Here is a 27,250-nt window from a genome sequence, read left to right on the forward strand (position 1 = left end):
GTAGGTACGTTTGCGAAGATTTTATTCTGTATAAAGATCCGTAGTCTAGTTACAAATAATGTCGCTTTTGGATATTATGTTCGATACTTATCAAATGTTGTGTTTATGTGATTTATTAATAATATATATTGTATATTTTCAATAACGGTTCGCACGATTTTTCAGGCATTTCTGATAATTTGACAGAAAAATGTTTGAAACAACAGTTTGTTTGAATTTTTCAGAAAGGGGGAGGGGCTGGTGTGAAGCTTACACTTTACACTTTACGTCTTTACACTTTACACTCTATTACACTCGCTGTACACTCACTTTACACTTTACACTCACTGTACACTCACTTTACACTATCCACTTTACACGGTATTACACTCGCTTTACACTGCATTACACTCGGTTTACGCTGTATTACATTCACTTTACACTCACTTTACACTTTATATACTTTATACTTTACACTTTGCATTTTACACTGTACACTGTTTATATCTAAAGATCTTATTCTAAGTTCGCAGCCATTAGCTCTCGATATTATTCGCGACGAAGTATTCTTCGTCGCGAATAATACCGATTACCAGGTCTCACCACGTGGAGGTTGCTGCGACTGGAGACCCGGAGATAGAAGGAATCAAACTTCCTTCGATCTCCCTCTACATACAGTATACATACATAGATGCATACTCTACATAGAGTCGACGAGCTTAATACTAAGTACGAAACCGTGGAAATCAAAGGAAAAGAAAATTCCCTTCGATTTCCAAAGTCAAAGTCTGACTCTGCCAAATAATTATTTGAACTAAATGGAAGGTAAATTGAGATCGCGACACGACGCGACCATGTAACTGGACTAACAGAGTCAGTTCAGTTTCCTCTGGTGGGCCTGATTCGAGAGAAAGACGATCAACGTCTTCGCCAGTACTCTACTCCCTGCATACCTGCTGCCGAGGGCCCGGATCCGACCTTACAGTGTACGACGTAGGTAGCATCGCGTCAGGTTGCCCTGCCCTGGCGACACCAGGTATGTCTGACGGTCGTAGAGTCCCGAAACGGAGTTCTACTCTCTGCACAACGTCAGGAGTCCAGGACACGACTTGCATCCGTCTGACGGCTCTTTTGAGCTGCGCTGCGTCGGGAGCCTGGACTTCGCCTGACGCGTACAGAGAGTAGAAGATTCCTCGGAGGCGTCGAGTGACCCTCTCTCAAATCAGACCCACCAGAGGACGGCAACCGATCTCGGCCAGTCACATGATTGGTCACTACACTTATCACATGAAGCAGTAGTAACCGAAGTGGAGCATGAAGTTGCGAGTCCAATATGGACCTACGAACAAACAAAAGAATTGAACAAATGATTAATAATTATTTGACAGAGGAAAGACACTCGTACATCCATGCCTTAAAACTAACTTAGGTACATGCCTTAAAGCTAACTAAGATACATGCCTTAAAAGTAACTAGACTAAACTAAGGCACCCACAAGCAATATCAAATAAAAACTACAAGGAAGAATAGGATGGACGCGAGACGCGGACGCGCGATCGCGAGATCCATACCGACCGAAGGATTGTCGAAGAATGAGACCGCGCCCTTCGCATACCTGCTTGGGCGGCGGCCGTGGCTCGCTCGTGTCTCTCGAAGTAGAGAAGGGGAAGGGCGAACAACAACCGCGTGACGGTCGCGTCAAGGCTCGTTGAATCCATCCAGAAAATAATTCGTGAAACATTAATATCACAGCAAAATCATATTCCCCATCGTTGTTTAAATAATAAGTCTTGTTAATAATTAATTTAACTATTGTCAGAAAGTAATATTTAGTTGGTCTAATCAATAGATATTAAAATATTGACAAATTTCTCACGATTAATGTCTCGAATGGATACTTATTCTGAACCGTGATTGTTATTAATGTTTAATCGAACACTGAATGATATTGTGAATGTATGTATCACAAATGTTTACTTATGTCGGAGATATTAAGTTTTAATTGTTCCAATTGTAGGAGTCTAATGACTTTAAAACGTGTTACAGTTTGACAACGAATTATTTATTGTCTGGCTTTTACAACTGTCTCGATCGGATTGAACTCCGAATTATTATAAATAACAAATCACACCGCGTTCCCACGCAACCATTGCATACACGGGTACACTCAGACACTTACCCTCATATTATACATATATCACACTCCTACCCTCATATTATACATCACACTCCTACACAATCAATAGATATTAAAATATAGAAAAATACCTACGATTACTTATTTAAATTTTATTCTCTACTTTTCATGTTGGGAAATATTACTTTCTCGAAAAACATTGGTATAATAATCTGAAACTTTAAAATGCATTAAATGTGTACATCTCGGAATTAATTGAGATCGAGATTTATCTCACAATGGAGACGAGATCGAGATTCATCTCGTCTCGTGCGCATCACTACAAACAACACATCGGAAATTTAAAAAGAAAACCTAGCATTTAATTTAACGCAGCGCGACACAATTTCACGGTCATCCATATTTTTGGTCATAATTTTTGGTCTATTATTCTAAATAAAAGTATTGTCCCCTATCATCAAAGCCGTTTTTAATACAAGTACTTGACTTCTTTCCAGCCTGGGCACCGCGTGCCACGGTATACTATAATAAATTGGGGAGTGTGCGCTCCGTCATCGTGCAGTTTTAAAGACGTCGAAGCATCTATTCGCGACGTCCTCGCGAGGTATAGTTCGCAAACTGGTATCAAAATTACGGTGAAGGTGAACGAGGAGATGTGTCAGGTGAAAAGGAAAGATATCGTTCCAATGGGAACCACGTATGCGAGGTAAAAACTAATCGTACACGAATTTCGTCGGTGCAAAGTTTCACGAATTTCCCAAATTAATATTAATATTACGTCCCTTTCAGTTTATTTTTTACGACTATGTTCGCATTAACGATCGTAGCAGCGTACTATGATCACTACGAGATACCCGCTAGCGAACTACTTCTATCGTTTTCCTTGAAACGTAACTTTAAGAAGCTTGTGTCGCTAGAGCGAGGGCAAAATGATATAGCTACGCTTCATGGTGTACGAGCTATAAATGCACTAATGCTGCTTCTATCTCACAAATGCATGGCTCTTTTTTTTAATCCGTACACGAATAGAACAGAAATGACCGAGGTACGGTTGCATTAATTTATACGACGCCTATAATTATATCGATAAGAAGGTACACGATGTGTTTGTGCTTCAGTTCCTTGGTAAACCATGGACAGTAATTGGAAGAGCTGCCAGTCTTTACACGGATCCGTTTATAATGCTTTCTGGACTCTTAACGTCGTACTCCTTCGTCGGAAAATTAAAGAGGACTGGCAACTTGAATATCAGAGACGAATACCTATCTCGTTTAATCAGGTGATCAATTCAACATATTTTAAACTCAAACGTCAACTGTGATAACTAGTTGTTGTTGTGTTATCACTAGACTGCGGATCTTTATGCATTTACAGAAAATTTGCATGTGCAAGAACCTACAATACATTATAATCTTTGCAAAGTAAAGTAAATTCCTATTTAGGTTCAATTTTTGTAGGCACCTTCGCAAAGATTTTATTTTGCATAAAGATCCGCAGTCTAGTGATAACACAACAAAACACACGAAATATGTTCAACTTTCTTTTGTGGGATAAATTTTTGAGAGATTGAGGGATTCTCTGCATTGCCTTTACAAAGGTGGCAAAGTGGTATACAAGGTGTCCCATACATGTATATACATGTACATACATATATAATTTGATTCTAAAGATTACTAGAGAATTCTTATTTTGTTATTACTAATATTATTGTAGTTATGTAAAAGTACCTGAGATCGCAATTTTAAACAAAATAATGGCATCAACAATTTTTAATGTGTCCACATCTAATATTGACTTGACTTAAAATATAACTATAGTCAAGGTTCGTAGATCAATACCTGTAGTATAGTTATTTTTCATATCACTCTATGTGGCTTTCTGAACCCTGCTACTTTGTACCACAGGAATATTTATATACAGGGTGTCCCATAACTCGCGTAGGAGCCGGAAATGGGGGTAACTGACACGATTCTAAACAAGAATTTCCTTTGCGAAAATGTCGTATGTTGCTACGTTTTTGAATTATTAAAGAAAAACCACGGACCAATCGCAGCGCCCGAGTAGCGCGCGCTCAGCCGCGAGAGCATAGGCTCGAGCCAGGATTGGCTGGCTACGTCAGGTCCCAGCGTAGCCAGCTGAGCGCGCGCTAATCGAGCGCTGTGATTGGCCAATGGTTTTTCGTTAATAATTCAAAAACGAAGCATCGTACGACATTTTCGCAAAGGAAACTCAAGTTCAAAATCGTCTCAGCTACACCCTAATTCCAGTTCTTACAATAATTCTGGGACACCCTGTATACTGTTTTTTGTTTTTATATTCTTTATAAAATTTAAATTCAAGTAAACATTATAGAACGTATTATTACAAGCCTAGATTTCATCTAACGACGTATAAAATGCGTAAAGTAGTATATTCTCAAGATTCCTATTGAATCAAATTAAATCTTTAAATAATTTTTTATTGCAAACTGCTGGAAAAAATCAATGATATGAAATCTATTGCTATTACTAGCGATTTGTCTATCGTCCATTTCTTTGAACTATTCGAGAATATACTGTTAAAATTTGATGATGTTAGGTTTGGAAAAATCCAGACAATTAGTGTTATAATTAGCAGGTGTTAAAATAAAACAAAGCTCTGTATTATACTGATTAAAAGCGAAAAAAGATTGATACTCCTAAAAAAACGACTATCAGTTCCGAGATAAAGATGGTTACAAAAGTTGTAAATAAAGAATGTTGGATATTTTTTTATCCTGCACATTAATTCACCTTAAAATCATTTATTCGCATTAGAATTAAATATAGTCAAAAAGCTTTAAAAATATTGTAGCAAATATTATTTAAACTCGCAATGAGAAACCAAACCCTATCTCAGGATGTTGTACTTAACAAAATAATACTTTTTCCTCAGATTAATACCACCGTTAGCAGCACTGATGCTGCTTTGTATTTACGTGATACCTTACACCGGGTCTGGACCACAATGGAATTTAGTGGTGAACGAACATGCAAATATATGCAAAAGAACATGGTGGAGAAATTTTCTATTTATTCATAATTACTTTGGATTTGAATCGATAGTGCGTAAACAATTTTTTTATTTTATACCAGCAACGAGTAAACCACGCTAAATAATACTTTAAAAAATAAATATTTTTATTGATTTTAGTGTCTTACCCACACGCATCACTTAGGTATAGACACTCAACTGTTTGTCCTTTCACCTCTAATGGTACTGCTTCTTTTTAAAAAACCAAAAACTGGATTCGTTGTTCTCAGTTTCTGTGCTTTAATTTCGACAGCGCTACGATATTTTGTAACGTATCATAAACACTTAAATAATTATGTGTTCTTCGGTACATCGTAAGTAAATATATTAAAAAATTATATTCAGAGCGCACAGAAATAATTTTAGAATATACCCATTTAATAGAATTTCAATATTTACAGAATAAAACAATTATTCGATACCGCGGATTTTTCGTACACCCTACCGTCGCATAGATTAACAGTCTATATAATAGGAATATTTATGGGTTATTTATTAAGATACATGCCTAAAGATTACAAAATGAACAGGGTAAGTAGGATAATTATATAAATTAATAAAATTTAATTTATATTACTTGTATTTAATTAGATTACTTCCACATCTGTTTAGACAGCTTTATACACCGGGTGGATCCTATGCACGATAATGTTTTGCTGTGCATTTTTTGGCCCAGCACACATGGGATCTATAGATTACATCTACAATCCGATGCATGCAGCACTGTATAATGCATTCGCTCCTATTGGTTGGTGTGCTCTCTTTGCTTGGGTAACTGTGATGCATCATAGTAAAAATACAAATGGTAATTATTATTTCGTATTATGTCAATTTAACATGAAGAAATGTTTATACAGGGTGTCCCAAAAATGTTGGAAGTCCTTAAATGGGGTGGTTCGGGAGGTGATTTGAAGCAACTTTTTCCTTAGCAAAAATGTTGTCCGAGGCTTCGTTGAGGAGATAATAACAGAAAACCCCGACCAATCAGAGCTCGAGTACGCCAATGGAACGCCCACAGGGGCGTAGGCTACGCGCTAGGCGGCCGCTCTCTGATTGGCCGGGGTTTTCTGTTAATATCTCCTTAACGAAGCTGCGGACAACATTTTCGCTAAGGAAAAAGTTGTTTCAAATCACCTCCCGGATCAGACCTTTCAAGAACATCCAACATTTTTGGGATACCCTGTAGAGGCCCCTATAAGTCAGTGATTGGATATACAAGGTGTCCCAAAAATGTTGTATCTTCTTGAAAGGGGTGGTTCGGGATGTGATTTGAAACAACTTTTTCCTTTGTGAAAATGTTGTCCGAGGCTTCGTTAAAGAGATATTAACAGAAAACCCCGACCAATCAGAGCGCGCGTATACCGTTGGAGCGGCCGCGGTAGGCGTAGATTGCGCGCTAAGCGGCTGCGCTCATACGCTACCGCCGCCGCTCCAACGGTATATGCGCGCTCTGATTGGTCGAGGTTTTCTGTTAATATCTCTTTAACGAAGCCTCGGACAACATTTTCACAAAGGAAAAAGTTGTTTCAAATCACCTCCCGAACCACCTCTTTCAAGGTGTTGCAACATTTTTGGGACACCCTGTATATTATATTACGCCAGTAGAGTTTGCAAAAGGGGCCCCTCACTCGACTCCTTCCCCTTCCACGCGACTACTTCCTCTTTCCACAATTCGCATTTTAAGGCCACGCCTTCGTATAACGCATAGGGGCGGGGGGAGTTAAACTCCATTGTTTTACGCAAGTAACAACGTTTCCATAACGCATTTTTACAAATTCTAGGCTGGTTCAGTCGACTTTTAGCATGGAGGGGATTTTTGATCACTACAAGGCTGAGTTATGCATTATATTTAACACAATTTCCGGTATACTTTTATAACGTTGGAAGAACCCGAAATGCTGCATATTTTGAATTCCTTAGCATGCAAGTAAGTTGCTATATTGTGATTTTACCTAAATATAATAATACATATATATATATATAATAAAATATAATAATATATAATAATAAAACTATATATATGCTAGTAAATGTAATAATATATATTGTTATTTTGCAGTTCAATCTCAATGAGATTTTATGTATCATTACTCTGTCGGTCACCCTCACGTTGCTCTTTGACACACCATGCCAAAATATTAAAAATTACTTGTTAAAGAAACGCGTCTCCGAAACTACAACAAAGACGAAATTACAATAACGCTCCCAGCGAACACATTTAATTTGACACCCAGTGATTTAAGGTATTGTAAATAGTATTTGAAATGTTCATTTTACTATTAGTAAAATTAATTCCCGTGGCTTGCCCTCATATATAATGTATATGATAGCTAAGGAAAGCTATATTTATATAAATATTGTCATATTAAGTTTGTAAATAATATATATTTTTGTAATTTTTATTTTATATACTTGAAACATTCTATAAACGGTAAATATTATACTATGTTTAAAAATGTGTACCTAAATAATTTAGTACAGTGTTATTTATTTAAAGGCATACTTTTTATTACGTACTTGAAATATACGGTAAAATATGTATTTAAAAAATGTTTATAATAACAGATAATTACTGTTATAAAATAGAAATTTAAATCAATCAGACACTGTTGAAGACTGTAAGGTGGCATTTATATGTATAAATTGTATACACATAAATTATTAACAAATTAATAACACATATTTGTTATTACTATTATTTTTTCATTATTATCGCGGTTATTTCTGTCTCTAATACTAATTATTAGAGAAGGTATACAGAGAGATGGAGGGGAGAATTTGACGTGGGAGGAGGGGAAGGTGTAATGAAGGTTAAGGAGAAGGGCGAAAGAGGAGAGGAATAAGAATCTAAGTAGGGAGGGGAGTGGGGGTGGAGGTCGACGATATGCAGTATACAGGTTGGAGCGTTTAAATAAAAACACCCAAACATCTCTGTTATTTTTAGTTTTACAAAAAAAATGTATAAGAAATAAAATAATTTTTGGAAAAAAATATAACCAAGTTCGAAAAACATTAAAACTCCACTAAAGAGTATGAAATAATTTCTATTTCCTTTATATTAAATTATATTAAATAATATATTAAATTTCTATTTCCTTTACATTAAATTATATTAAATAACCTTTTCGGAGACTCAGCCTGCACATGTGAGAATCAAACTCAGGAAGGACGCAGACTTATTCCTAAACAGTAACAATTTCCAGGTATAACTTCAATTTTGACATACGTAACTGAAATGTACAAGTATAACACTAGGTTTATATGTATATGTACTTATGCATATTTATTGTATATTTATATGTATCTAAACATGTAAATCCTACAAATGTAAATTATATATAAGTTAATATAAATGTTCTCGTCATGTAAATATCTAAAAGACACATAGTTCTACAACAGGACTAGATATCCCTAATAAAAAAAGAAAAAAATCCTCTACTTTTTTGCTACATATAAATGTAATTTTATATCATACTTATCATAATACAACTTTTAATTGTTCATTTGTATACTAATAATTGATTGATATATCGTTTTTTAAATAAATAAAAAAAAAGAGACCTGCGGCGCCATCTCTCGGCATATCACCCAAGTTTGTCGTGAAATAGTTCCCACCTCGCTCTGCTAGATGGCGTCACTAACATGAAAAATATTCTAAACCTAAATTCTTCCCTTTTCTCTGCATACAAATGTAATTTTACATTCTTACTACTATATTTCGGATTTTAGATGTATATTTGTACACTAATAATTATTTTCAAATAAATAAAAAAAGAAACCGGAAATTGTGGCGTCATCTATCGGCGTACCGCTCAAGTTAGTCGTGAAATAGTTCCCACCTTGCGCCGCTAGATGGCGCCACCAACATGAAAAATATTCTAAACCTAAATTCCTTACTTTTTTCTGCATACGAATGTAATTTTACATTCTTACTACCATAACTCAACTTTTAGATGTTCGTTTGTACACTAACAATTGTGTGTAAATAAATTAAAGGAAACGGAAAGTGTAGCGCCATCTCTGTGCGAACTGCCTAAGTTTGTCACGAAATAGTTCCCAGCTAATGCCGCTAGATGGTGCAACACGTTACCCTTTCTCTATTTATTTAAAAAATGTTATATCAGTCAATTATTAGTGTACAAACGAACATCTAAAAGTTGAGTTATGGTAGTAAGAATGTAAAATTACATTGTTGGAATTTAAGCGCTGGAAGTTGAGCGATTTTCCGAGAGATGACGCAACTTTTCCCAGTTTTCTTTTATTTATTTAAAAAATTGAATTTTGCCTTCAAGGTCATTGAATTTGTCTTGACACGGACATGTAAAAATTACATTGTTGGGAAAGGCGCGTGTAATGATGAGACCATTTTTTCACAAGGTCTTATTTTCCGAGTTTTCAAGGTCATCGGCTGTTTTTTAAGCGGGAGGGGGTATTTTCATAATTGTAATATTGTAACCGATAAAAGAACAAATTCAAGCATGTAAAATATGTTATATTAATGTATTTATTATAGTTGCTCTGCACAAATATATTATTGTAAAATAGAGTAAAATGCGATTCAACCTAATCCTTTTAAGTAAGACATAATTGTATTTATAAACAGTTGTTATTTTGGTATCGCTGCGTCCATAGTAGTATTCGTTTGCATTAATTTAATATGTATGCAAACATACATCGAGTATCAATACTTTATAGAGATCATAATATAACTTTGTATAGATATTTTTATAACAGTCTTAACTATTCAGGGTATACAAAAACTGAAATTAAAAGAAACAATATAAATCAAACAAAAGAACAAATAATATAAAAATATACATTTCAATTGTTACAGTAACAAAAAATATAATAAATATACAAACTAATAATATTGAAGTGTTTAATAAGGCTTAATCAAATATATAATAAAATCCATAAACAATTTAAATATAATTAAGTTCATTAGAGATATTTATAATTCTAAATTTCTATTCGTTATAAAGAAAAGTCTTACCTTTAGAACAGTTTTATGTGCAATAGGAGTTAAAGGCGGAATTGTCTGATACAATATATAATTATTTGTTACATAATATATACTTATGTTAAGTAATCATTAATTATAGTAGCATTTAATTTTATAATTATAATATGATACTGTTAGGTAAATATTATAAAGAAATAAACTAATTCTAAAAGACATATTATAACTGTTTGAAACAATTTAAAAAATAATCAATTTTTCCATAAATATGTATCATTTAAATGCAACATTTATATGGAAGCTCAAAACAAAAAAAAAATTTATATATGAGTTTGAGAATTGTTTTAATACTAATTATTCTATATTATATAGATTTGTATACCTGCTAATTACCACTCTCCACGTTTTGTGACGATATTTCTATATTTAAGAGAAATCTCGATTTGTCAATATTGCAGGAGCGATCAATGACCATCCATACAGTCCCAAACACATCCAAGAGGATATAATTTTTACCCACATTGAGGCGGCATTGGAGTTCAGAGTATTCAAATCGGAATTTGGTCTATAAAATTATTTCTACATATGTATACTGAACTTCTTACTGCAATCTATTTTACGAAAAAATGATGGCAAATACTTACTGGTACCAATTAGTAAGTGTCATCATAACATATAGCGTGGAGAGAGCAAACATGAGATGGAAGAAACTCCAATTGTAAGCTACCGTGTCCTCTTCATTATCCCATACTTTAGCCTCATTTCCACTTTCTGCGTCAGGATTACGGCCTTCTACTGGAGTATAATCTAGTTACATTTAGGAAAACGGAAAATAACTTAAAAGAAAGTGTCTACAGTGCAATCTTTATTTTCCTAATCGTTCCTATTAGAATTAGCGGCATAGCAGTAATAACAAATGTTATTAGATGCACTTATACACATAAAAACTTCGTCATAAACCTTTTGGTACAATGCTGGACATTCATAGATCACTTATTATACAATATAACCAACAGCAGAATACTTCTCTCCACTAAAACTTGGACTTCTTGTTTATCTATTTGTACTTCACAAGTATTCGAATATACAGACTGTTTCATTTAAAGCAGAATGTTTCAATATCTCACGAGAGGATAAAGGTATCAAAAAAATGTCTTTACAAAAGTTATTTGACCCAAAGAGAAAAATTATATGATATAAATAAATTTTTTGTAAGTAAAGTGGTGGGGGATTTAACAAAAAAATGAACTTTTTTAAATGAAACTATACATTTTTATCCATAATAAAATAGTCGTTGGTTAAACAAATTATCGATCTAATTATTGATAGTTAGTCGAATTGGAAATGGATATTACTACACTGCCATTAACCCTTTGATTGCGAATTGCGTATATTCCCATCCTTAAAAATTAGATTCGGAGAAATTTTTAAATGTACAATTTATTCATCTGATGTTTAGTTTTAAAAATAAAAATTAAAAACTTGAAAGTCCTTTTTTCCAAAATTTAATTACAGAAGGTTAAATTGTATATCAAAATGCACTTTTGTACCAAGCAGTTTACAATCTTTATACAAACAAAAGCTGATAAGAAAAAATGAAACTTGATGCGACATCAAACCTATATATACATATTAAAAACATGAAATATTAGTCATAAAACATTTGCATTGGAAACAGTAATGAAGTTCTCAATGAAAAATTTAAGTTAAAATCAAACAAATGAATGTATAAAACATATAAGACAATGAAGCAGGCACACATTAACTACCAAGCACCTGCAGTGTCCCATACTGATAGTACAATTGGAAATTTCATGGTTATACATTAAAAAATAAATCAAAAATGTGGAATTAATTCTTTTTCGTTTTTAACCAAATCACTTTGAATGTTTGCCGCGTAAATGTTGCTTGTTTTAAATTACTGTGATTGCATTACAGCGTTTTTTCCATTTTTAATTTTCAAAATATTAAAATAGATATTTTCCATTACAAATGGACACTTTTAATAGTAACTTCCATTGTAGAAAAAGATTTCGTTAATCGATTATCGTACATAATCACACCGACAAAATGGCAAACACCGAGACTCCATATTGTTATCAATAAGTTTGTAAATCAAGTGTATAACAAATATTCAAAGAATTCTCAAAAACGAGATCCCGTATGAATAAATATAATTCTATATTTTCAACTCATTTTTCAGATAAAATCACAAACTATTTGATTGTACCATCGGTTATGAAACACCCTCTATACTGCCTATAAAAATATTGTCACGGATACTTTGTATTTCAAAATATTGAAAACTAATAAACTAATCTTTGCGGGTACGTAAATTTGCATACTGTGCATACAATGTGATGCCTACATTCTTCAGTAATGAAAAGTAGATGATCAGGGTAATTACGTTGAAGTTCTACTTTAAGGTAATAGTGTGTGCCTACCTTCGTTGTCGATAAGACTCTGGTCAACTGCGTTCCTAACTGTATGAAGAAAGCACAATAATTTATTAAAGAGATTTTGATCAATCTTTTAACATATGGCAAACAAATGAAAGTTAAATTAAGAATGAAAGTAAGTTAATGTTTATATGAGTGCACAAGTACACATATTATTAAATTATTTAATTTCTAAAAGCACGAATTAGCTTTAAATAAAACGTAAATTATTTTCGGCATACCTGCTCCATTATCCTTGACCAAAACATTCTCGGACATTGTAAGTTTTGATGATTTGGATGCAGTACGCAAAGAACTATACAATACACAACTAAACCAGATGACTAAACCAATAACACTTTCTTTGTCGAAAGATACGCGATTACGTGTATCGGTATCATTAGGAGAAAACATTTTCAGGAATCCAGGATTGCACTCACTATCTGTGAACAGAATCACCAATTGTTATTATCGAAATGAATGAATATTGCTAAAATTTTGTACATATCTATTTGAAGTGAAGTGCATACCTGGGCTGTTTGAAATTCCACTCCATGTTAAATAAACAACGTACAAGGAAACAATAGACGATTGAAGAAGACCAGAACGTGGATAATGTTCTTGTACAACTGGTAGAGTTGATATGATACTAACAATTACACATACGATTAGGTTGTAGGATATGAAAAATTTATTCAAGGCACAGGTATATGGCTGTAATAAAAAATACGTGTAATAATAACAGGAAAATTAAATAGTATAATAAATTTTAATTATATAGTCTAAAAACTTACGTGAGTAAAGTATATAAAAAGTAAAACAATTCCGGTAATAGAAACAGCGTAATTAAACAACGTTGCTCCTAATAGTGCAGCATACCTAGTATATTTATATATATTTAGCTATTTATACTTATTAAAAATTAAAGAAGTTACAACAGTACATAAGGTTATAAGTACCATCCTTTTGATCCTGTATCCACATAATTACCAACCCAAGCATCTGCCCATGAATGGGCAAAATCAACTATGAGAATTAATTGAATAATAATAAAAAGAAAGCCACCAATCATTCCAAAATACATCCATGTTGTTCCAAATGACTTTTCAGGTATGAAAAATGCGCCAATTATTCCACCGATTATTAGAAGATATTTAATAGCCCAGAATCTAAGAATACAAAGTTACATATCACAAATAATCCTTAATATGAAAAATACTTTATATTGTTTTATCATACCCATTTTGTATAGGTGCCCTGGGATCTTTAGAACTTCTTACTCTGATCATCATAACAGACATCAAAAAGAAGTACAGAGCTATGATGAAACATATTCTATACACTGCTAAATATCCAACAGCGGACTCACAATCAATAGTGAATTTCGATGGAACATAGTTTGTGCTATTAGCACAAAATGGTACCTATAGAAGACAAATTAGATATAGCAAACTCTTCTTTATAATTAAAATTAAATTATTTTATTGCACATTTTGAAATCTTACCTTTTTAAGCGCATCTTGCAAACCAGGAGCCAATGTAATGCAAGCAGCAATAGTTCCTATCATTAATAATAATGCATACATAATACGAGTACTCGTGCTGTTGCGACACGATGGACATTGAGAACAACAGAAACTGCAGGCTGTGCTGCTGCACAGGCAGGCAAGCTATATAACAAAGTGTAAATTATGTAATGATAATCGTATATATTAACCCTTTAGCTGTGTATATTTTAATTATCTGTATATTGCATGTACGTCAACAGTTAAATGTTGGTCATTCGGATGAAACTAAAACTGAATTGCTATGAAAAAATAATAAACATCATAGCATGTCATAGTGTTTATTTATTTCAATTATAGTTACAATTAACAATCTAACACAAAGTTGTATATCTATTATACATTGATTCAATAAACAAAATAATTGTAATGTTAAATGAAATTTACTAAATGTATAAGCCCTACATTCAAAAGGTTAATAATTTATTATCACTATTTAAAAATATGAAAAATTGTGAGTCTCAAAAAGTTATAATTAAAAGAATGTATTATCTTAGTAGAACAACTATGTTTGTGTATTAATATAATTTAAAGCATTTTCGCATAAGGTTAAAGTCTTTCTCAATCTATGTTAATAGTTAATTCTATTTATTTTACATAGAAAAACAATAGTTCTTTAACGCAATAAAGTTTGCATGCTTTGAGGAAAATATATATGCTTCTTATGTCAGTGCTCTCAAGAGAGTCAATAGAATCTAACTTTAAATCAATTAACCATAATTAAATTTGATGATTCATTGGAGTTCCCACTAATCTTTGTTTGTCAGACAAAAAAATTAGCATTACGCAATAACTAAGAGTAACAGAGAAAATGAGTCAGATCAAGACATTTTCACAAAGATATTGAATTAATTCTTCAAGATGCATCCTGAAAATAAAAATCGAGTGTGTATTTACAATTTATTTACCTGCGCTGTTGAACAAATGAGACCCATTATTAGGTTTTCTATCCGTTCAATTTATTGAACGGTATAAAGAAACTGGTAATTTAAATTGCTATTATTAATTTCAAAACGCGACAAGTGGAAGGACAATCAACACTGATTGCAGTAGAACACAGTACAAATTTTCACAATAACAATGGCGTCTTGACAGATAACTGCATCCAACTTCTCGCCATCAGCTGACTTTGACGTCATATCCTTTATTTCATCTGCATTCATCGCAATGTTTTTTTTTCAGCTCTAAATATAGTTGCTATTTATATGATTATATTTGTAGGTGGAACAAAAAATTGTATTGATCAAATATAAAGCATAAGTTTATAAAGCATGACGAGCTTATAAATTTTACCAACAATTCAACTATACTAATTCTAATTTTAGTACCATGGCGCCATCGGTGGGAAAACGGCAAAGCTTGTACTGAAAGTAGTTGCCACTGCTTTTGTAAGTTATTCTTTATTTTTCATAAACGCATAATCAATACGATTCTATGCTTTATAACACTACAATATATTATTTAAACATTTCTCTGCTTTTATGTATGTATCTGGGTCTGTATAGTCAGACTGTAAACCTATACTCACTATTTGCAATAACGCAAACTTGTCGGTAATGCAAGTTGAATTAGAAAGAAAATTCTATGTTTTATTTTTAATTAGTTTTGAAAATAATTGAATTAGAAGTGTTATATTACAAGATACTATCTAAAATTTATATAACTCGCGTTATATTTCTGATGCGCTATAATTCTCTTATGGTTAATTGGTCGGTAATTTACCAGCTGTAAGTAATAAATGTGTTGGTAAAATAAGTAAAATATATATTTTACCGGTAAAATTTAATCACTGATGACGAACTTGAGCGTTTTGCCGCCGAGGGCGTTGATTACCATTTATGATTAGATCGATAAAATTAAAGAAATTTGCATAAAGAAATTGTTAATTGCAAGAATGGTGGATAAAATACGAAAATAGACAGTTGGCAGAAAATGTTGGCAGTTATTTTGTAATAACCTTATGCTATAATAAGAATTCACGAAGAGTCGAGATTCATATTCATATAAACTTAATTATCTTCACTTTAAGCTTTGATTTAAGTGAGTCGGATGAAAATTCGGCGAGCTACGTCCTCCGCGAATTTAAAAACCTGTTTTTTAAAACAATTTTTGTAAACTAAGTTTTTCAGACTCTTCGAAGAACTGCTGTTCTTGAATATTCTCCGTAATTTTCGCGAAGATCGATCCTCCTTCGTGCTTTCAATAGTAGTATGTAGGAATTAATTTAACTTCCACTTAACTTATTTACAATTTATTTATATATTCATATACATGAGAATATAATTTAAATTTTCAATGTTAATAAACGATGTTAAGCCGATAGGATGTCATTTGAATTTTGTTAACTTTTGTTTTAAACAACAACGCATCTAACAGGAATATAGCGTTTTAAATTTATGGTTAAATATTTCTAGTAAATATTAGGTTGTCCGAAAAGTTCGTGCCAATTTCTAAGAAAAATGTAAAAACACGTTTGAATTTGAATATGTATTTATTGAATTACATAGGTGCCATTTTGTTCCACAACCTTTCCACCTTTTAAGGGACGTATACATGTTATTTGTTTTCAACCACTTCGACATATTCAGACCTGTACCACCTACCAAAAATCGACATGGATTTTCCGGACAACCCAATATAATAATATATGGTGTTATGTTGCAGTTCGATCTCAATGAAATCACCTCCCGAGCCACCCCTTTGAAGATGTTACAATATTTTTGGGACATCCTGTATATATTTAAAAAAAGTCGATTTTTTCGACCTGCTGAACCAAACTACCCCCTTCATACATTATTTTTAAAGGATCTGTAAAAAAAAGCCTCAATTTCATCGTCCTAAACTGAAAATGCTGCATATTTTGAATTCCTTAGCATGCAAGTAAGTTGCTATATTGCGCTTTTAAATATTTCTAGTAAATATAATAATATATATTGTTATGTTGCAGTTCGATCTCAATGAAATCACCTCCCGAACCACCCCTTTGAAGATGTTACAACATTTTTGGGACATCCTGTATATATTTAAAAAAGTCGATTTTTTCGACCTGCTGGACCAAACTACCCCCTTCATACATTATTTTCAAAGGATCTGTAAAAAAAAGCCTCAATTTCATCGTCCTAAACTGAAAATGCTGCATGTTTTGAATTCCTTAGCATGCAAGTAAGTTGCTATATTGCGCTTTTAAGTATTTCTAGTAAATATAATAATATATATTGTTATGTTGCAGTTCGATCTTAATGAAATCACCTCCCGAACCACCCCTTTGATGATGTTACAACATTTTTGGGACATCCTGTATATATTTAAAAGAAGTCGATTTTTTCGACCTACTGAACCAAACTACCCCCTTCATACATTATTTTTAAAGGATCTGTAAAAAAAAGCCTCAATTTCATCGTCCTGAACTGAACTTTTCCCGTTATTACCTTTGTTAACTCTTTGTGGCATAGGAATTCAGGTCATAAAATAGACCTATGTTGCACAGGAATTTTATTGCATTTTAAATCAAACAAAATTGTTATATCCTCACTAATAAAGGTATCACATAATGCAACAAAATAAATCTAATAACAAGGGGCGTCACATTTATAGTTTTAAGAATATTAAAACATAAACAATAAATAAAAATATGTTTTTCTTTTTTGTATTACTCCTCAAGTTGCATGGTGGGACGAATAAAATCCCACCATATTTTCATCATTTGCAAACAAATTGAATCTTTAGTTTTTATTATAAAACACTTCACTTGTTTATATAGAACTAATTTTTATATAAATTAACTTACCTCTACGATTTTTCACATAAAACCAGGAAAGAAATATTATCGAGATAAACCTTCCGCTTACAACAATTGTCGAACCGGTATTAGCATGTTGAAAGTTGCCAACATAAGTGCATACATTTGTAACGTTGGATGAATATATTACCAACTGCTTTACGTGAATAAGACGAAATATAAACCTATACACATGCAGCTATTGCAAAATTTCGAGGTGGGATTAAAAATGTCCCACCATGCGCTACGGTCCATCAAAAAGGTGGGACACTTTGAATCCCATCGTGCCCCAAAGAGTTAAAATACGCAAGTTCAGTCTAATAAAAATCGTACGACACGATCGTATGATCACACGTACGGCTCGTACGCAGATAGGCAATTACATAAGTACGGAAAATGGGATGTAAGACGAGAAGCAACCCAGTTGAAACACGTACCTCCCTTTATTGCCGTAATTGTCAGTGTATTTTCCCTTCCCTTTCATGTGGTCTATTCATGACATGTTTCTTCGTGGGTGGACTATATAAACGTGTTTATTTCTGTTCCTCATTCTTCTGTATTCCGCAGGAGCTCTGTGATAAACAACCCGCGCAATGCTCTGACGGTTCTTCTCCGCGAGTCGTGGCTGATAGTGATATAAAGGAAGCGTTCCCTTCGCGCACGGGTCTCCCATTTCTTTTTTTTTTTCTCTCTGAAACCCTCTTTTGCGCCAAATTTTGTTGTGCTCTTTTTACTCTCTTGGTGAAAGATGTGTCGTTTTTCCTCGATTTGGATAAATACATCCGTGTTGCATCTGATGTTGTGTGTCGGTTACGCGGTTGGTCTGTACGAAACAGCGCCGCACATTATCGTGTTTATGGCTGACGATCTGGTAAGATTATTATTAATTCCTTTCGATCGGAAATGTGAACGTTGATAATAGAGATTTTTCTTGGACTTTGCTATTTCAATGTTTAATGAATTCTGTTTATGTTCCCAGACAGATTCAAACTGCTAGCACCAAGATATGAAAAGATAAAAAATATATTTATTTAAAAATACCTTTATTCGAGATTTCAAAAGTCTACCTATGGCAAGAGATTCATTGGAATGTAAATAATTATGCTTTGCACTGTTTTATGGACTGTCGTCTTTATCCTTTCATTGAATATAACAATTTGTTTACCGAGTGATGAGTCGATCTTTTGTACATTTTTATATTGTCCAAAGTAGTACATTATTAATTTTTTAATTTGTCATGAATAGACTGCGGATTTTTATGTAAAATAAAATCTTTGCGAACGTACTTACAAATATTGAACCTAAATAGGAATTTATTTTATTCTGCAAATATTATAACGTGAACTTTACTTTCAATCTTTTTTATATTCTTGCTTCATACTGTTCGCAATTCTTGCATATTCGTGCGATTTGTAGTTTCTTGCACATTCAAATTTCCTATAAATGCATAAAGATCCGCAGTCTAGTCATGAATGCAAACCTCGAAAGGTTGTTCATTGCAGCCCAATGGCTGGTGCTTAGGCCAATGCTGTTCATGCTATAGTTTCTCCGTTTAACCACCCTCGAACTGAGCTTTTTTCAACCAAAGTAATAAATTTCACAAGTGTCAAAGTAATACTTACTCAAAATTGTGATGACGTGATTTTTCAATTTTAAACATTAAATATACGATTTGCCTACGAACTCTGATCACTTGAATGTCTTCGTTACTTCAAACGGTATATATGCGAAAATATTTTCTACAAAATTTGTATGTTTTAAATAGATACATAATTTACTATAAATGGTTTTCACATATGCAGAGTCGTAGAGGAGATTTCTGATAATTCTGATTTTTTAACGGATTATGGAATGTCGTATTCTGAATACAAAAGTGATCAATTTTGATTGGAATGAAAATAATAAATAACTATTTGAAACAATTAAATTTGAACTGTTACTTTCAATGTAGTGATTTGAAAATAAAGATAATACTAATTGATTTGATATAATAGCTATTTCAAATGACGAATTATTTGGTTGTTTTATTATTTCAAATTTAACAAAAGAAATAATTTTTAAAATAATGTCATTATTATCTAAGTTTTTTTTTTTTTTGGTCCATCTAATATTAGTGCAAAATGTTTCATAATTTAGTAAAACCGTTTCACATAGACGAATCAGTCATTTTATTTTGCAAAAACGTCAAAACATTTATTTCTTTTTGAGTTTACATAACAAGTGTGGAATTGCTTGCTATTTCGCCCTTATTGCTTTCAATTTTGAAATTGTCAGGTACTTGTGATTTCATCTGACAATTTGATTTTTATCTGAAAATAATTTTAACGAACAATTTGACAATTACTTCAAATAATTATAAAATAAAATATGCTATTTGACGTAATATTTACATAATATCATTTGAGAACTGATCACAGGCATGAAATTAATAACGAAATAAAATAACGTGTTACTTGAAATAATATTTATACATTATCATTTAAAAAATTATAACAAGTGCGAAATTAATAACGAGATGTAATAACACATTACTCGAGATAATATCTCAAATAATATTTCAAATAATATTATTTCAAAACTGACCTCAGGTATGAAATTAATAACGAAATAAAATAACGTGTTACTTGAAATAATATTTATACATTATCATTTCAAAAATGCTCAGGTCTGTGTATCGCTTATACCTGCCTGTTTTGCTTAATCTACTCTGTAGATTAATCTGTAGTACGAAAGCGTTTTGAATTAAAATTGTCCATAGTTAAGACAATTATCGTAGCATGAAAATTATCTACGCCCCCTCAACTAATAAGGATGCTAGTGCTAGTGCTTCTGACTCACCGTAACCGCAAAAGAAAAATCACCCTCTTCTTCGTACCGTCATATCAATTACTGCATTATGTCGTTGCATTTTATTATATAATCACTTATCATCTAGTACACGTACGCAGGAACACGAGTTCCGTGCGAACGGTGCTATTTTGATCATTTTCTTGTCGCCAAAACGAAATTAAGGGGTCAGCCCAGTTTGGAATTTTAAAGAAATTGGAATTGTTCTTCCTGTGCTGACGTTTAATGCATTAAGTGCAAAATGCAGTTAGTTCTAATTAAAAACACAAAGTATTTGGAATTGTATATGGGTCAATTAAGGGGACAGATCAATTTAGAATTCTGAAGAAATCGAAGTTGTTCTTCCTGTGCTGACCTTTAATGTATTAAGTACAAAATGCAGTTAGTTCTAATTAAAAACACAAAGTATTTTGAATTGTATAGCCGACATACACACCGTTCATAATTTCTTTGTCAAATCTTCCCTACAACTTTATTTACAATAAAATTATTTACACCATATAATATGCGTCCTTATATCAAATAATTTTTGGTATAATCATTTTTTGATAACTTAATGAGATATTTAACTATTCTAACTATTTAACTGATATAAACGAAACACCCTGATTTACATCACATTAATGAATATAACTTACGTTTCTGTATTTAGTTTGTGTTACATTTGAAAATACATTCTAACAATAGCTTTTTTTTATTAATAGCTTTATCTTTACATTACCAATGGACAGATTAAAAGCTTTTGTTTATGTCGCATTTCTCGACGAAGTGAATCTTTCAAACATATTTGCGTTTCTATATTAGTATAGAAAATACAACCATTTGCATCTCTGTTCCAAAATGAACTATTTTGCGGTTATCCTGCGATTAGTTCTAGCTCCGCCATTTCAATGAGAATATTAAGAAGGAAATATTTTTATGTATTTTACGACTCGCGTAATAAATCAATACTAACAGACTTCTTACAAGTTGTGTAATATCCGAGAAATAATTTTACAAAGAGGGATGATATTTCGGTGCTATGGATTTAATTTTTAAATTTTTAGTTGACTGCTTAGTTTCTCGAGAAGAAAAGAAATTTTTTATATCTCGTAGGGGTGGAACGACGTTGGTTTTCATGGATCGAATCAGATACCAACGCCAAACATTGATGCTCTTGGATACAATGGGATCATATTGAACAGGCACTATGTATTGCCATCTAGCACACCATCCAGGACAGCATTCTATACTGGACAATACCCGATACGTATTGGTATGTTCATAAACAAGCAATTGTTTATTGTCAAAGCAAAACGTACAGCAGAAAATAAGTAGAGAATTCCAAGATATTTTATCAGAAAAAACCTTACTTATTAAAGGAAATATTATTGCTGCATGTAAGGAGACGATGACGCGAAAATTAACAACTAATTACGAGGACACGATTTCGAAAGTTAATACGTTTATAAATTTTCCGGTATATCGTGTTGATTATTGCTTGACCGTATTAGAAAGCATAGAAAGCCTTCGAATCTTCTTATTGTAATTTCATTTAATTTTTCTCACTTTCAATTAATTTATTTTGAACGTCGAGTCGTCTTTATCTCCGATCACTTTTGACTTCTGATTTTGCAAAGTAATTGTACAATTTGATGCATCAAAGAACATCCTGACGAAATTATTTTCTTTGACTTTGTTAATTATTTTTAACGATCGAAACGTGATTAGTAGGCTGCGAATTTTCGCGTAAAATAGAATCTTTGCAAACCTACAAAACTTGAACCTAATTAGGAATTCATTTTACTCTGCAAATGTTGCGATATGAACTTTACATTCAATTATTTTTCATATTCTTACAAACTGTGCCGAGTTTGCAGTTTCTTCCACATTCAAGACTTCCATAAATACACAAATATTATGAGTCCAGTGATTAGGTTGTAGCACAAACAAAACTACCCTTTGCGCACGAGTGGCGCCTCCATAGCGACGTATGTAATTTAAAAGTGATTCTTTTTACGTACAATTTCAATTTTACTTATATCAGAGTACAGCTAATTGTTAATTGAAATAATACATTGAGTCGTGAGTGTTCGTAGATGTTTTTGGTTTTACAGAAATTTATTATAAAAATGGACTGGATTTGATTTTGTAGAAAAATGCCTCGAGCGCAAAGGGTTACTTTGTGAACGTACATATCGAGCAATATACAAATGACAATGTATGTCATTTATTATACATTGTATAATACAATGTATTAATACACATAATATTTTAATATTTAATAATTGTATAATACAATGTATTATTGTATTAATTATTATATTATATTATGTATATACAATCTATTATTGTATTAATTATTATATTATATTATGTATATACAATCTATAATTGTATTAATTATTATATTATATTATATTATGTATATACAATATATTATTGTATTAATTATTATATTATATTATGTATATACAATATATTATTGTATTAATTATTATATTATATTATGTATATACAATGTATTATTGGATTATTGTATTAATACAATGTATTAATAAAATAATACATTGTATAATACAATATGTCATTTATTATATATTGTTATACATAATATAACATATAACATAATATATATATTACGTATATATATAACATATATATATATTATACATTGTTTGACATAATACAATATGTCATTTATTATGTATTATTATACTTTATTATACTTTATTATATTTTATTATACTTTAAAATGTATAATACAATGTATAATAAATGACAATTATTAATCCATACAGGCATGCAAGGGGATGGAATCCGTGGTGGTGAACCACGTGGTCTGCCGTTGAATATAAAAATCTTACCGGAATACTTGCGAGGACTGGGGTACACTACCAAGTTAATTGGAAAGTGGCACATGGGTTATCATACACCTCAGCATACACCAATGCATAGAGGTTTCGATTACTTCCTTGGATTCTACAATAGCCACATCAGTTATTATGACTACAAATATTCGATTCAGGTAAAAGATACACAATTTCTTACAATTTAATAAATCCCCATCTTTGTGTAACACTTATGTTGCAACGTCAAAATGATAAATAAGCATTGCAAACAATAGAAGAATTACGGTCTCCCCTGTTATTAATGTAACTCACCCTTATAACGTCGCATCATTTCACTATATTTGCAAAAGCAGTTAAGATTGTTCATAAAAGAAACGTAATAAATAGCTTTCTTTAAGGGGTACACTTAAAGCTCTTTTCTCGGTCACAAATAAACATTTTTATATTCTCGTGGCCCAAGGTTTTTAAAACAGTTCTACGTTAATATACTAAACGAAATTTAAAAGTTGCCAAAATTATAATTGTTCAAATCACAGGTGGTTCCATTATAACTCGGTTAATTGAAAATAGACCATTAGGCTAATTGAACACGAAACTTTAAGGAGGTATTCTTATACTGTGGATTAAAATTTAGATTTTTTTTATATCTCTGTTGTTTAAAGTCTTTAAAACATTCTTACGTTAATATACTAAACGAAATTTAAAAATTGCCAAAATCATAATTGTTTAAAACACAGATGGTCCCATTAGGCTAATTCGGTTAAGTGAAAATAGATCATTAAGCTAATTAAACACGAAACTTTAAGGAGGTATTCTTATACTTTGGATTAAAATTCAGATTTCTTTCTATATCATTGTTGTTTATGGTCTTTAAAATGTTTCTACTAAAGTATAATAAATTAATTTAAAAAATGTGGAAGTTATAACCGTTTAAATCACAAGTCGCCTCGTTAGGTTAATTGAATACGAAGCTTAGGTGTGAAAATACTGGAGAGAAAAGAAAACAAATAAATAACACTAGGACAAGATGGCTGAAAAATGTTGGTCTTGAATTCTGTAAGACTAAATACTGTTTCACATACCACAAAAGAAAATCAGCGCTTACCGTGACAACGTAATGGAGGCCACAGAGTTTAGCAAAGATTTATTGTACAAGTCCTTCGTCAAGTTGTAATAATAGCCGTACTGCAGAGAAATATTGCCATCATTGCCGTAACGACCCGACACACTTTAGAATTATCGTTGAAACAGTCGCATCAGCCTTGGTTGTACAAATTATCGCACGATAAATCGTTACATATGTAGCACTTATAAGAAAAAATAAATGAATAAAACACAGTGAGTCATAAAATTATTGGCACACCCAGAGAGATATGAAATATGTTTATAAGAAACTGTACGAGATTTTTCAATATTTTTTGTTCTAAGAAATATAATATCTAGATTGTGATTTTAAAAAGCTATGAAAATAAAAACAACAATAATATGATTTTTAACTATGAGAAACGAAGCCAAACAATGTCTGTACAATATATACATGGATTACGACATTGTTGACACAGGTTTATAGAAGTTAATAATTTTACTAGGGTTAATATTTTGTCTGATAATATCATCTTTAACTATGAAAAACGAAACCAAACAATGTCTGTATAATATATACATGGATTACAAGATTATTGACATAGATTTAGAGAGGTTAATAATTTTACTAGTGTTAATATTTGGTCTAATAATCTATGTGATTTATCACTTAAAAAAATGTTTTTGGCATTGATTCTTCGATGTAACATCCTAGACGAGTTCTTAGTCACTGGTTAAAAAAGAATTTGCCCACGTCAGAAAACGTGACGCTATTAATATGCTCTCTGGGACTCGGTAGTTGTACAAATCGTATTAATTAGTAGAAGTAGATCCCAAAGATAAGGTCATAGGTTAGATTTGAAGCTTTTGTAGTATTTTTAAATGAAGCATTGCTAGGTTGAGAGGTTAAGGATTACTAATTTTAGGATTAGTATGTAAAGTACGAGTGTGGTGGAATGAGAGAAGGTGAAAATTGTTAAAGTAACCAGGTCTATTTCTTGGCTGGAAAGCTGGAATAAATATAGATCGTTGATTAGAAAAATAAAAGTAAAAGTATTTGATAGTTTTACAAATGCTATTCAATAACACCACACGTGACCTCCATCCCCACCGCCCGGTGGTGGGAGAGGGAATTATTTCAAAATCTTCAATGGGAAACCTTTTTTTATAGCACATCTTGGTTCTCCATTGATTTCATATTATTGGTGTAATTTCTTTCACAGACGTTTCACAGATGTCAGAATAGCATTTTTTAAGATATCAAATACTTCTACAATTATTTTTCTAATCAAATGTGTATTTCTCAAGATATCTCCAATTTTCAACGATTTTTTATCCATTTTGATTTTTGTCAAATTGGTGTATTTTCTTCTGAAGAATCCAAATTTGCAATAAAGAACGAGGTTCCTATTTAAGTCTTTTATCTTCCCCCAACCTCACCCCCAAGGCAGTGGCGGTGGGGATCGAGTTTGGGATCATTGGATCTCCTCCTTCGAGACGAACAACTTTCATATTAGCCACTTTTTTTTTATTCGATGCATAATTCTCGAGATATTTCAATGTCTTCAGATAAATCGTCCACCCTGTATATATATCTATCTATCTATCTATCTATCTATCTATCTACGTCTGCCTAGCTAACATCCCCCACTTAAATGAAATTTAAGGAAAAAATTGCATAATAATGCACTAGAAGTAAATCGAGCAGTGTGATAATACAAACCACTTGATGAAGGCTGAACCATTCTTTATCGATATATGAGGTTCTTGTAGGTTTCTATTTGAGCAGAATAGTCGCACAGGTGTATTAATTCATCAATTTCGTAAACTTTTACTTGAAATTTTCCATAATTCTTGAAGGGTTGTATCGCGAGATTCTGCCAACAACAACAAAACCGAGTTTTTACCTGGAAAAAAAGGGATTCCCGCCTGAAATCAATGTCCTTTTTCAGAACATGAGCGGATATGACATGCATCGAGGAGACGATCCAGCTTACGGAACCAATCGTGAATATGCAACAGACTTATTCACCTTAGAAGCGATTAAAATTATCGAGAATCACGAGCTCCCTAGACCCCTTTACCTTCAGATATCGCATCTCGCAGTCCACGCACCTTTGGAATATCGTACGGATCGATACAACCATAGGGGATTCGCTGAAATTCGCGAGCCAAATCGTCGCAAGTACGCTGGTACGTAAACATAGGATATATAAATCACAAGCAGCACTCGTCGCGATAAGTAAAGTATTAGGTTGTCCCGAAAGTTTCTTTAAATAGATCGTTTAAAGATCGTGTTTATATAAATAGACAATCTAATTTCATAGATATTCATGTTGTAACAGTAACGGAGCAAAATGAATCGTGCAAAACTCAGTAATGTAACATAAAACATAAAATATTGTGCATGTGTTACTTATTAATAAAGCGAAAGAAACTTTTGGGACAACCTGGTATAACAATATGACCAGAATTTTTAAAGATTTTCTTCTTCATGACGTGGTTTTGTGTCACTGTTATATTTACAGTTTTGTTTGTCTAATATTCTGCATTCGTTTCTTAATTGAACAGGATGCAAACT

General features: G+C 32.2%; 3 protein-coding genes across 10 annotated transcripts in view; 2 read left to right on the forward strand and 1 right to left on the reverse strand.

Annotated features, from left to right (window-relative positions):
* Positions 1-7,537, forward strand: part of LOC128879971 (nose resistant to fluoxetine protein 6-like) — a 29,497-nt gene extending 21,960 nt beyond the window's left edge. Inside the window, exons 4-12 of the mRNA XM_054129552.1 lie at positions 2,614-2,822; positions 2,906-3,161; positions 3,235-3,395; positions 5,030-5,198; positions 5,288-5,481; positions 5,569-5,698; positions 5,780-5,972; positions 6,949-7,094; positions 7,227-7,537. Of these exons, the coding sequence (XP_053985527.1) occupies positions 2,614-2,822; positions 2,906-3,161; positions 3,235-3,395; positions 5,030-5,198; positions 5,288-5,481; positions 5,569-5,698; positions 5,780-5,972; positions 6,949-7,094; positions 7,227-7,367 (1,599 nt within the window). The 3' untranslated portion in view covers positions 7,368-7,537. The remainder of the gene's footprint in view (positions 1-2,613; positions 2,823-2,905; positions 3,162-3,234; positions 3,396-5,029; positions 5,199-5,287; positions 5,482-5,568; positions 5,699-5,779; positions 5,973-6,948; positions 7,095-7,226) is intronic.
* A 2,109-nt stretch (positions 7,538-9,646) lies between these two features.
* On the reverse strand, positions 9,647-15,245 carry LOC128879893 (serine incorporator 1). Of its 8 annotated transcripts, XR_008457717.1 has the most exons (12): positions 15,039-15,245; positions 14,071-14,235; positions 13,805-13,989; positions 13,525-13,734; positions 13,360-13,444; positions 13,096-13,279; positions 12,808-13,008; positions 12,572-12,610; positions 10,772-10,934; positions 10,510-10,692; positions 10,161-10,205; positions 9,647-9,927 (listed from the first exon to the last, which is right to left on the reverse strand). XR_008457717.1 is itself a non-coding variant. In XM_054129447.1 (11 exons), exons 1-10 carry the CDS (start codon positions 15,063-15,065, stop codon positions 10,554-10,556), a joined length of 1,398 nt encoding a protein of 465 aa, XP_053985422.1. In that variant the 5' UTR covers positions 15,066-15,245; the 3' UTR covers positions 9,647-9,927; positions 10,510-10,553. The 8 variants fall into 8 exon arrangements, 7 of the variants coding, with proteins under 7 accessions (XP_053985422.1, XP_053985423.1, XP_053985425.1 ...); XM_054129447.1 differs by lacking the exon at positions 10,161-10,205; XM_054129448.1 differs by lacking the exon at positions 9,647-9,927 and having other exon boundaries at positions 9,968-10,205.
* A 3,049-nt stretch (positions 15,246-18,294) lies between these two features.
* Positions 18,295-27,250, forward strand: part of LOC128879944 (arylsulfatase B-like) — a 16,031-nt gene continuing 7,075 nt past the window's right edge. The window contains exons 1-4 of the mRNA XM_054129522.1: positions 18,295-18,779; positions 21,851-22,010; positions 23,536-23,762; positions 26,622-26,862. Of these exons, the coding sequence (XP_053985497.1) occupies positions 18,657-18,779; positions 21,851-22,010; positions 23,536-23,762; positions 26,622-26,862 (751 nt within the window). The 5' untranslated portion in view covers positions 18,295-18,656. The remainder of the gene's footprint in view (positions 18,780-21,850; positions 22,011-23,535; positions 23,763-26,621; positions 26,863-27,250) is intronic.

Source organism: Hylaeus volcanicus, chromosome 7 (genome assembly GCF_026283585.1).
Source record: "Hylaeus volcanicus isolate JK05 chromosome 7, UHH_iyHylVolc1.0_haploid, whole genome shotgun sequence".
NCBI lineage: Eukaryota > Metazoa > Arthropoda > Insecta > Hymenoptera > Colletidae > Hylaeus > Hylaeus volcanicus.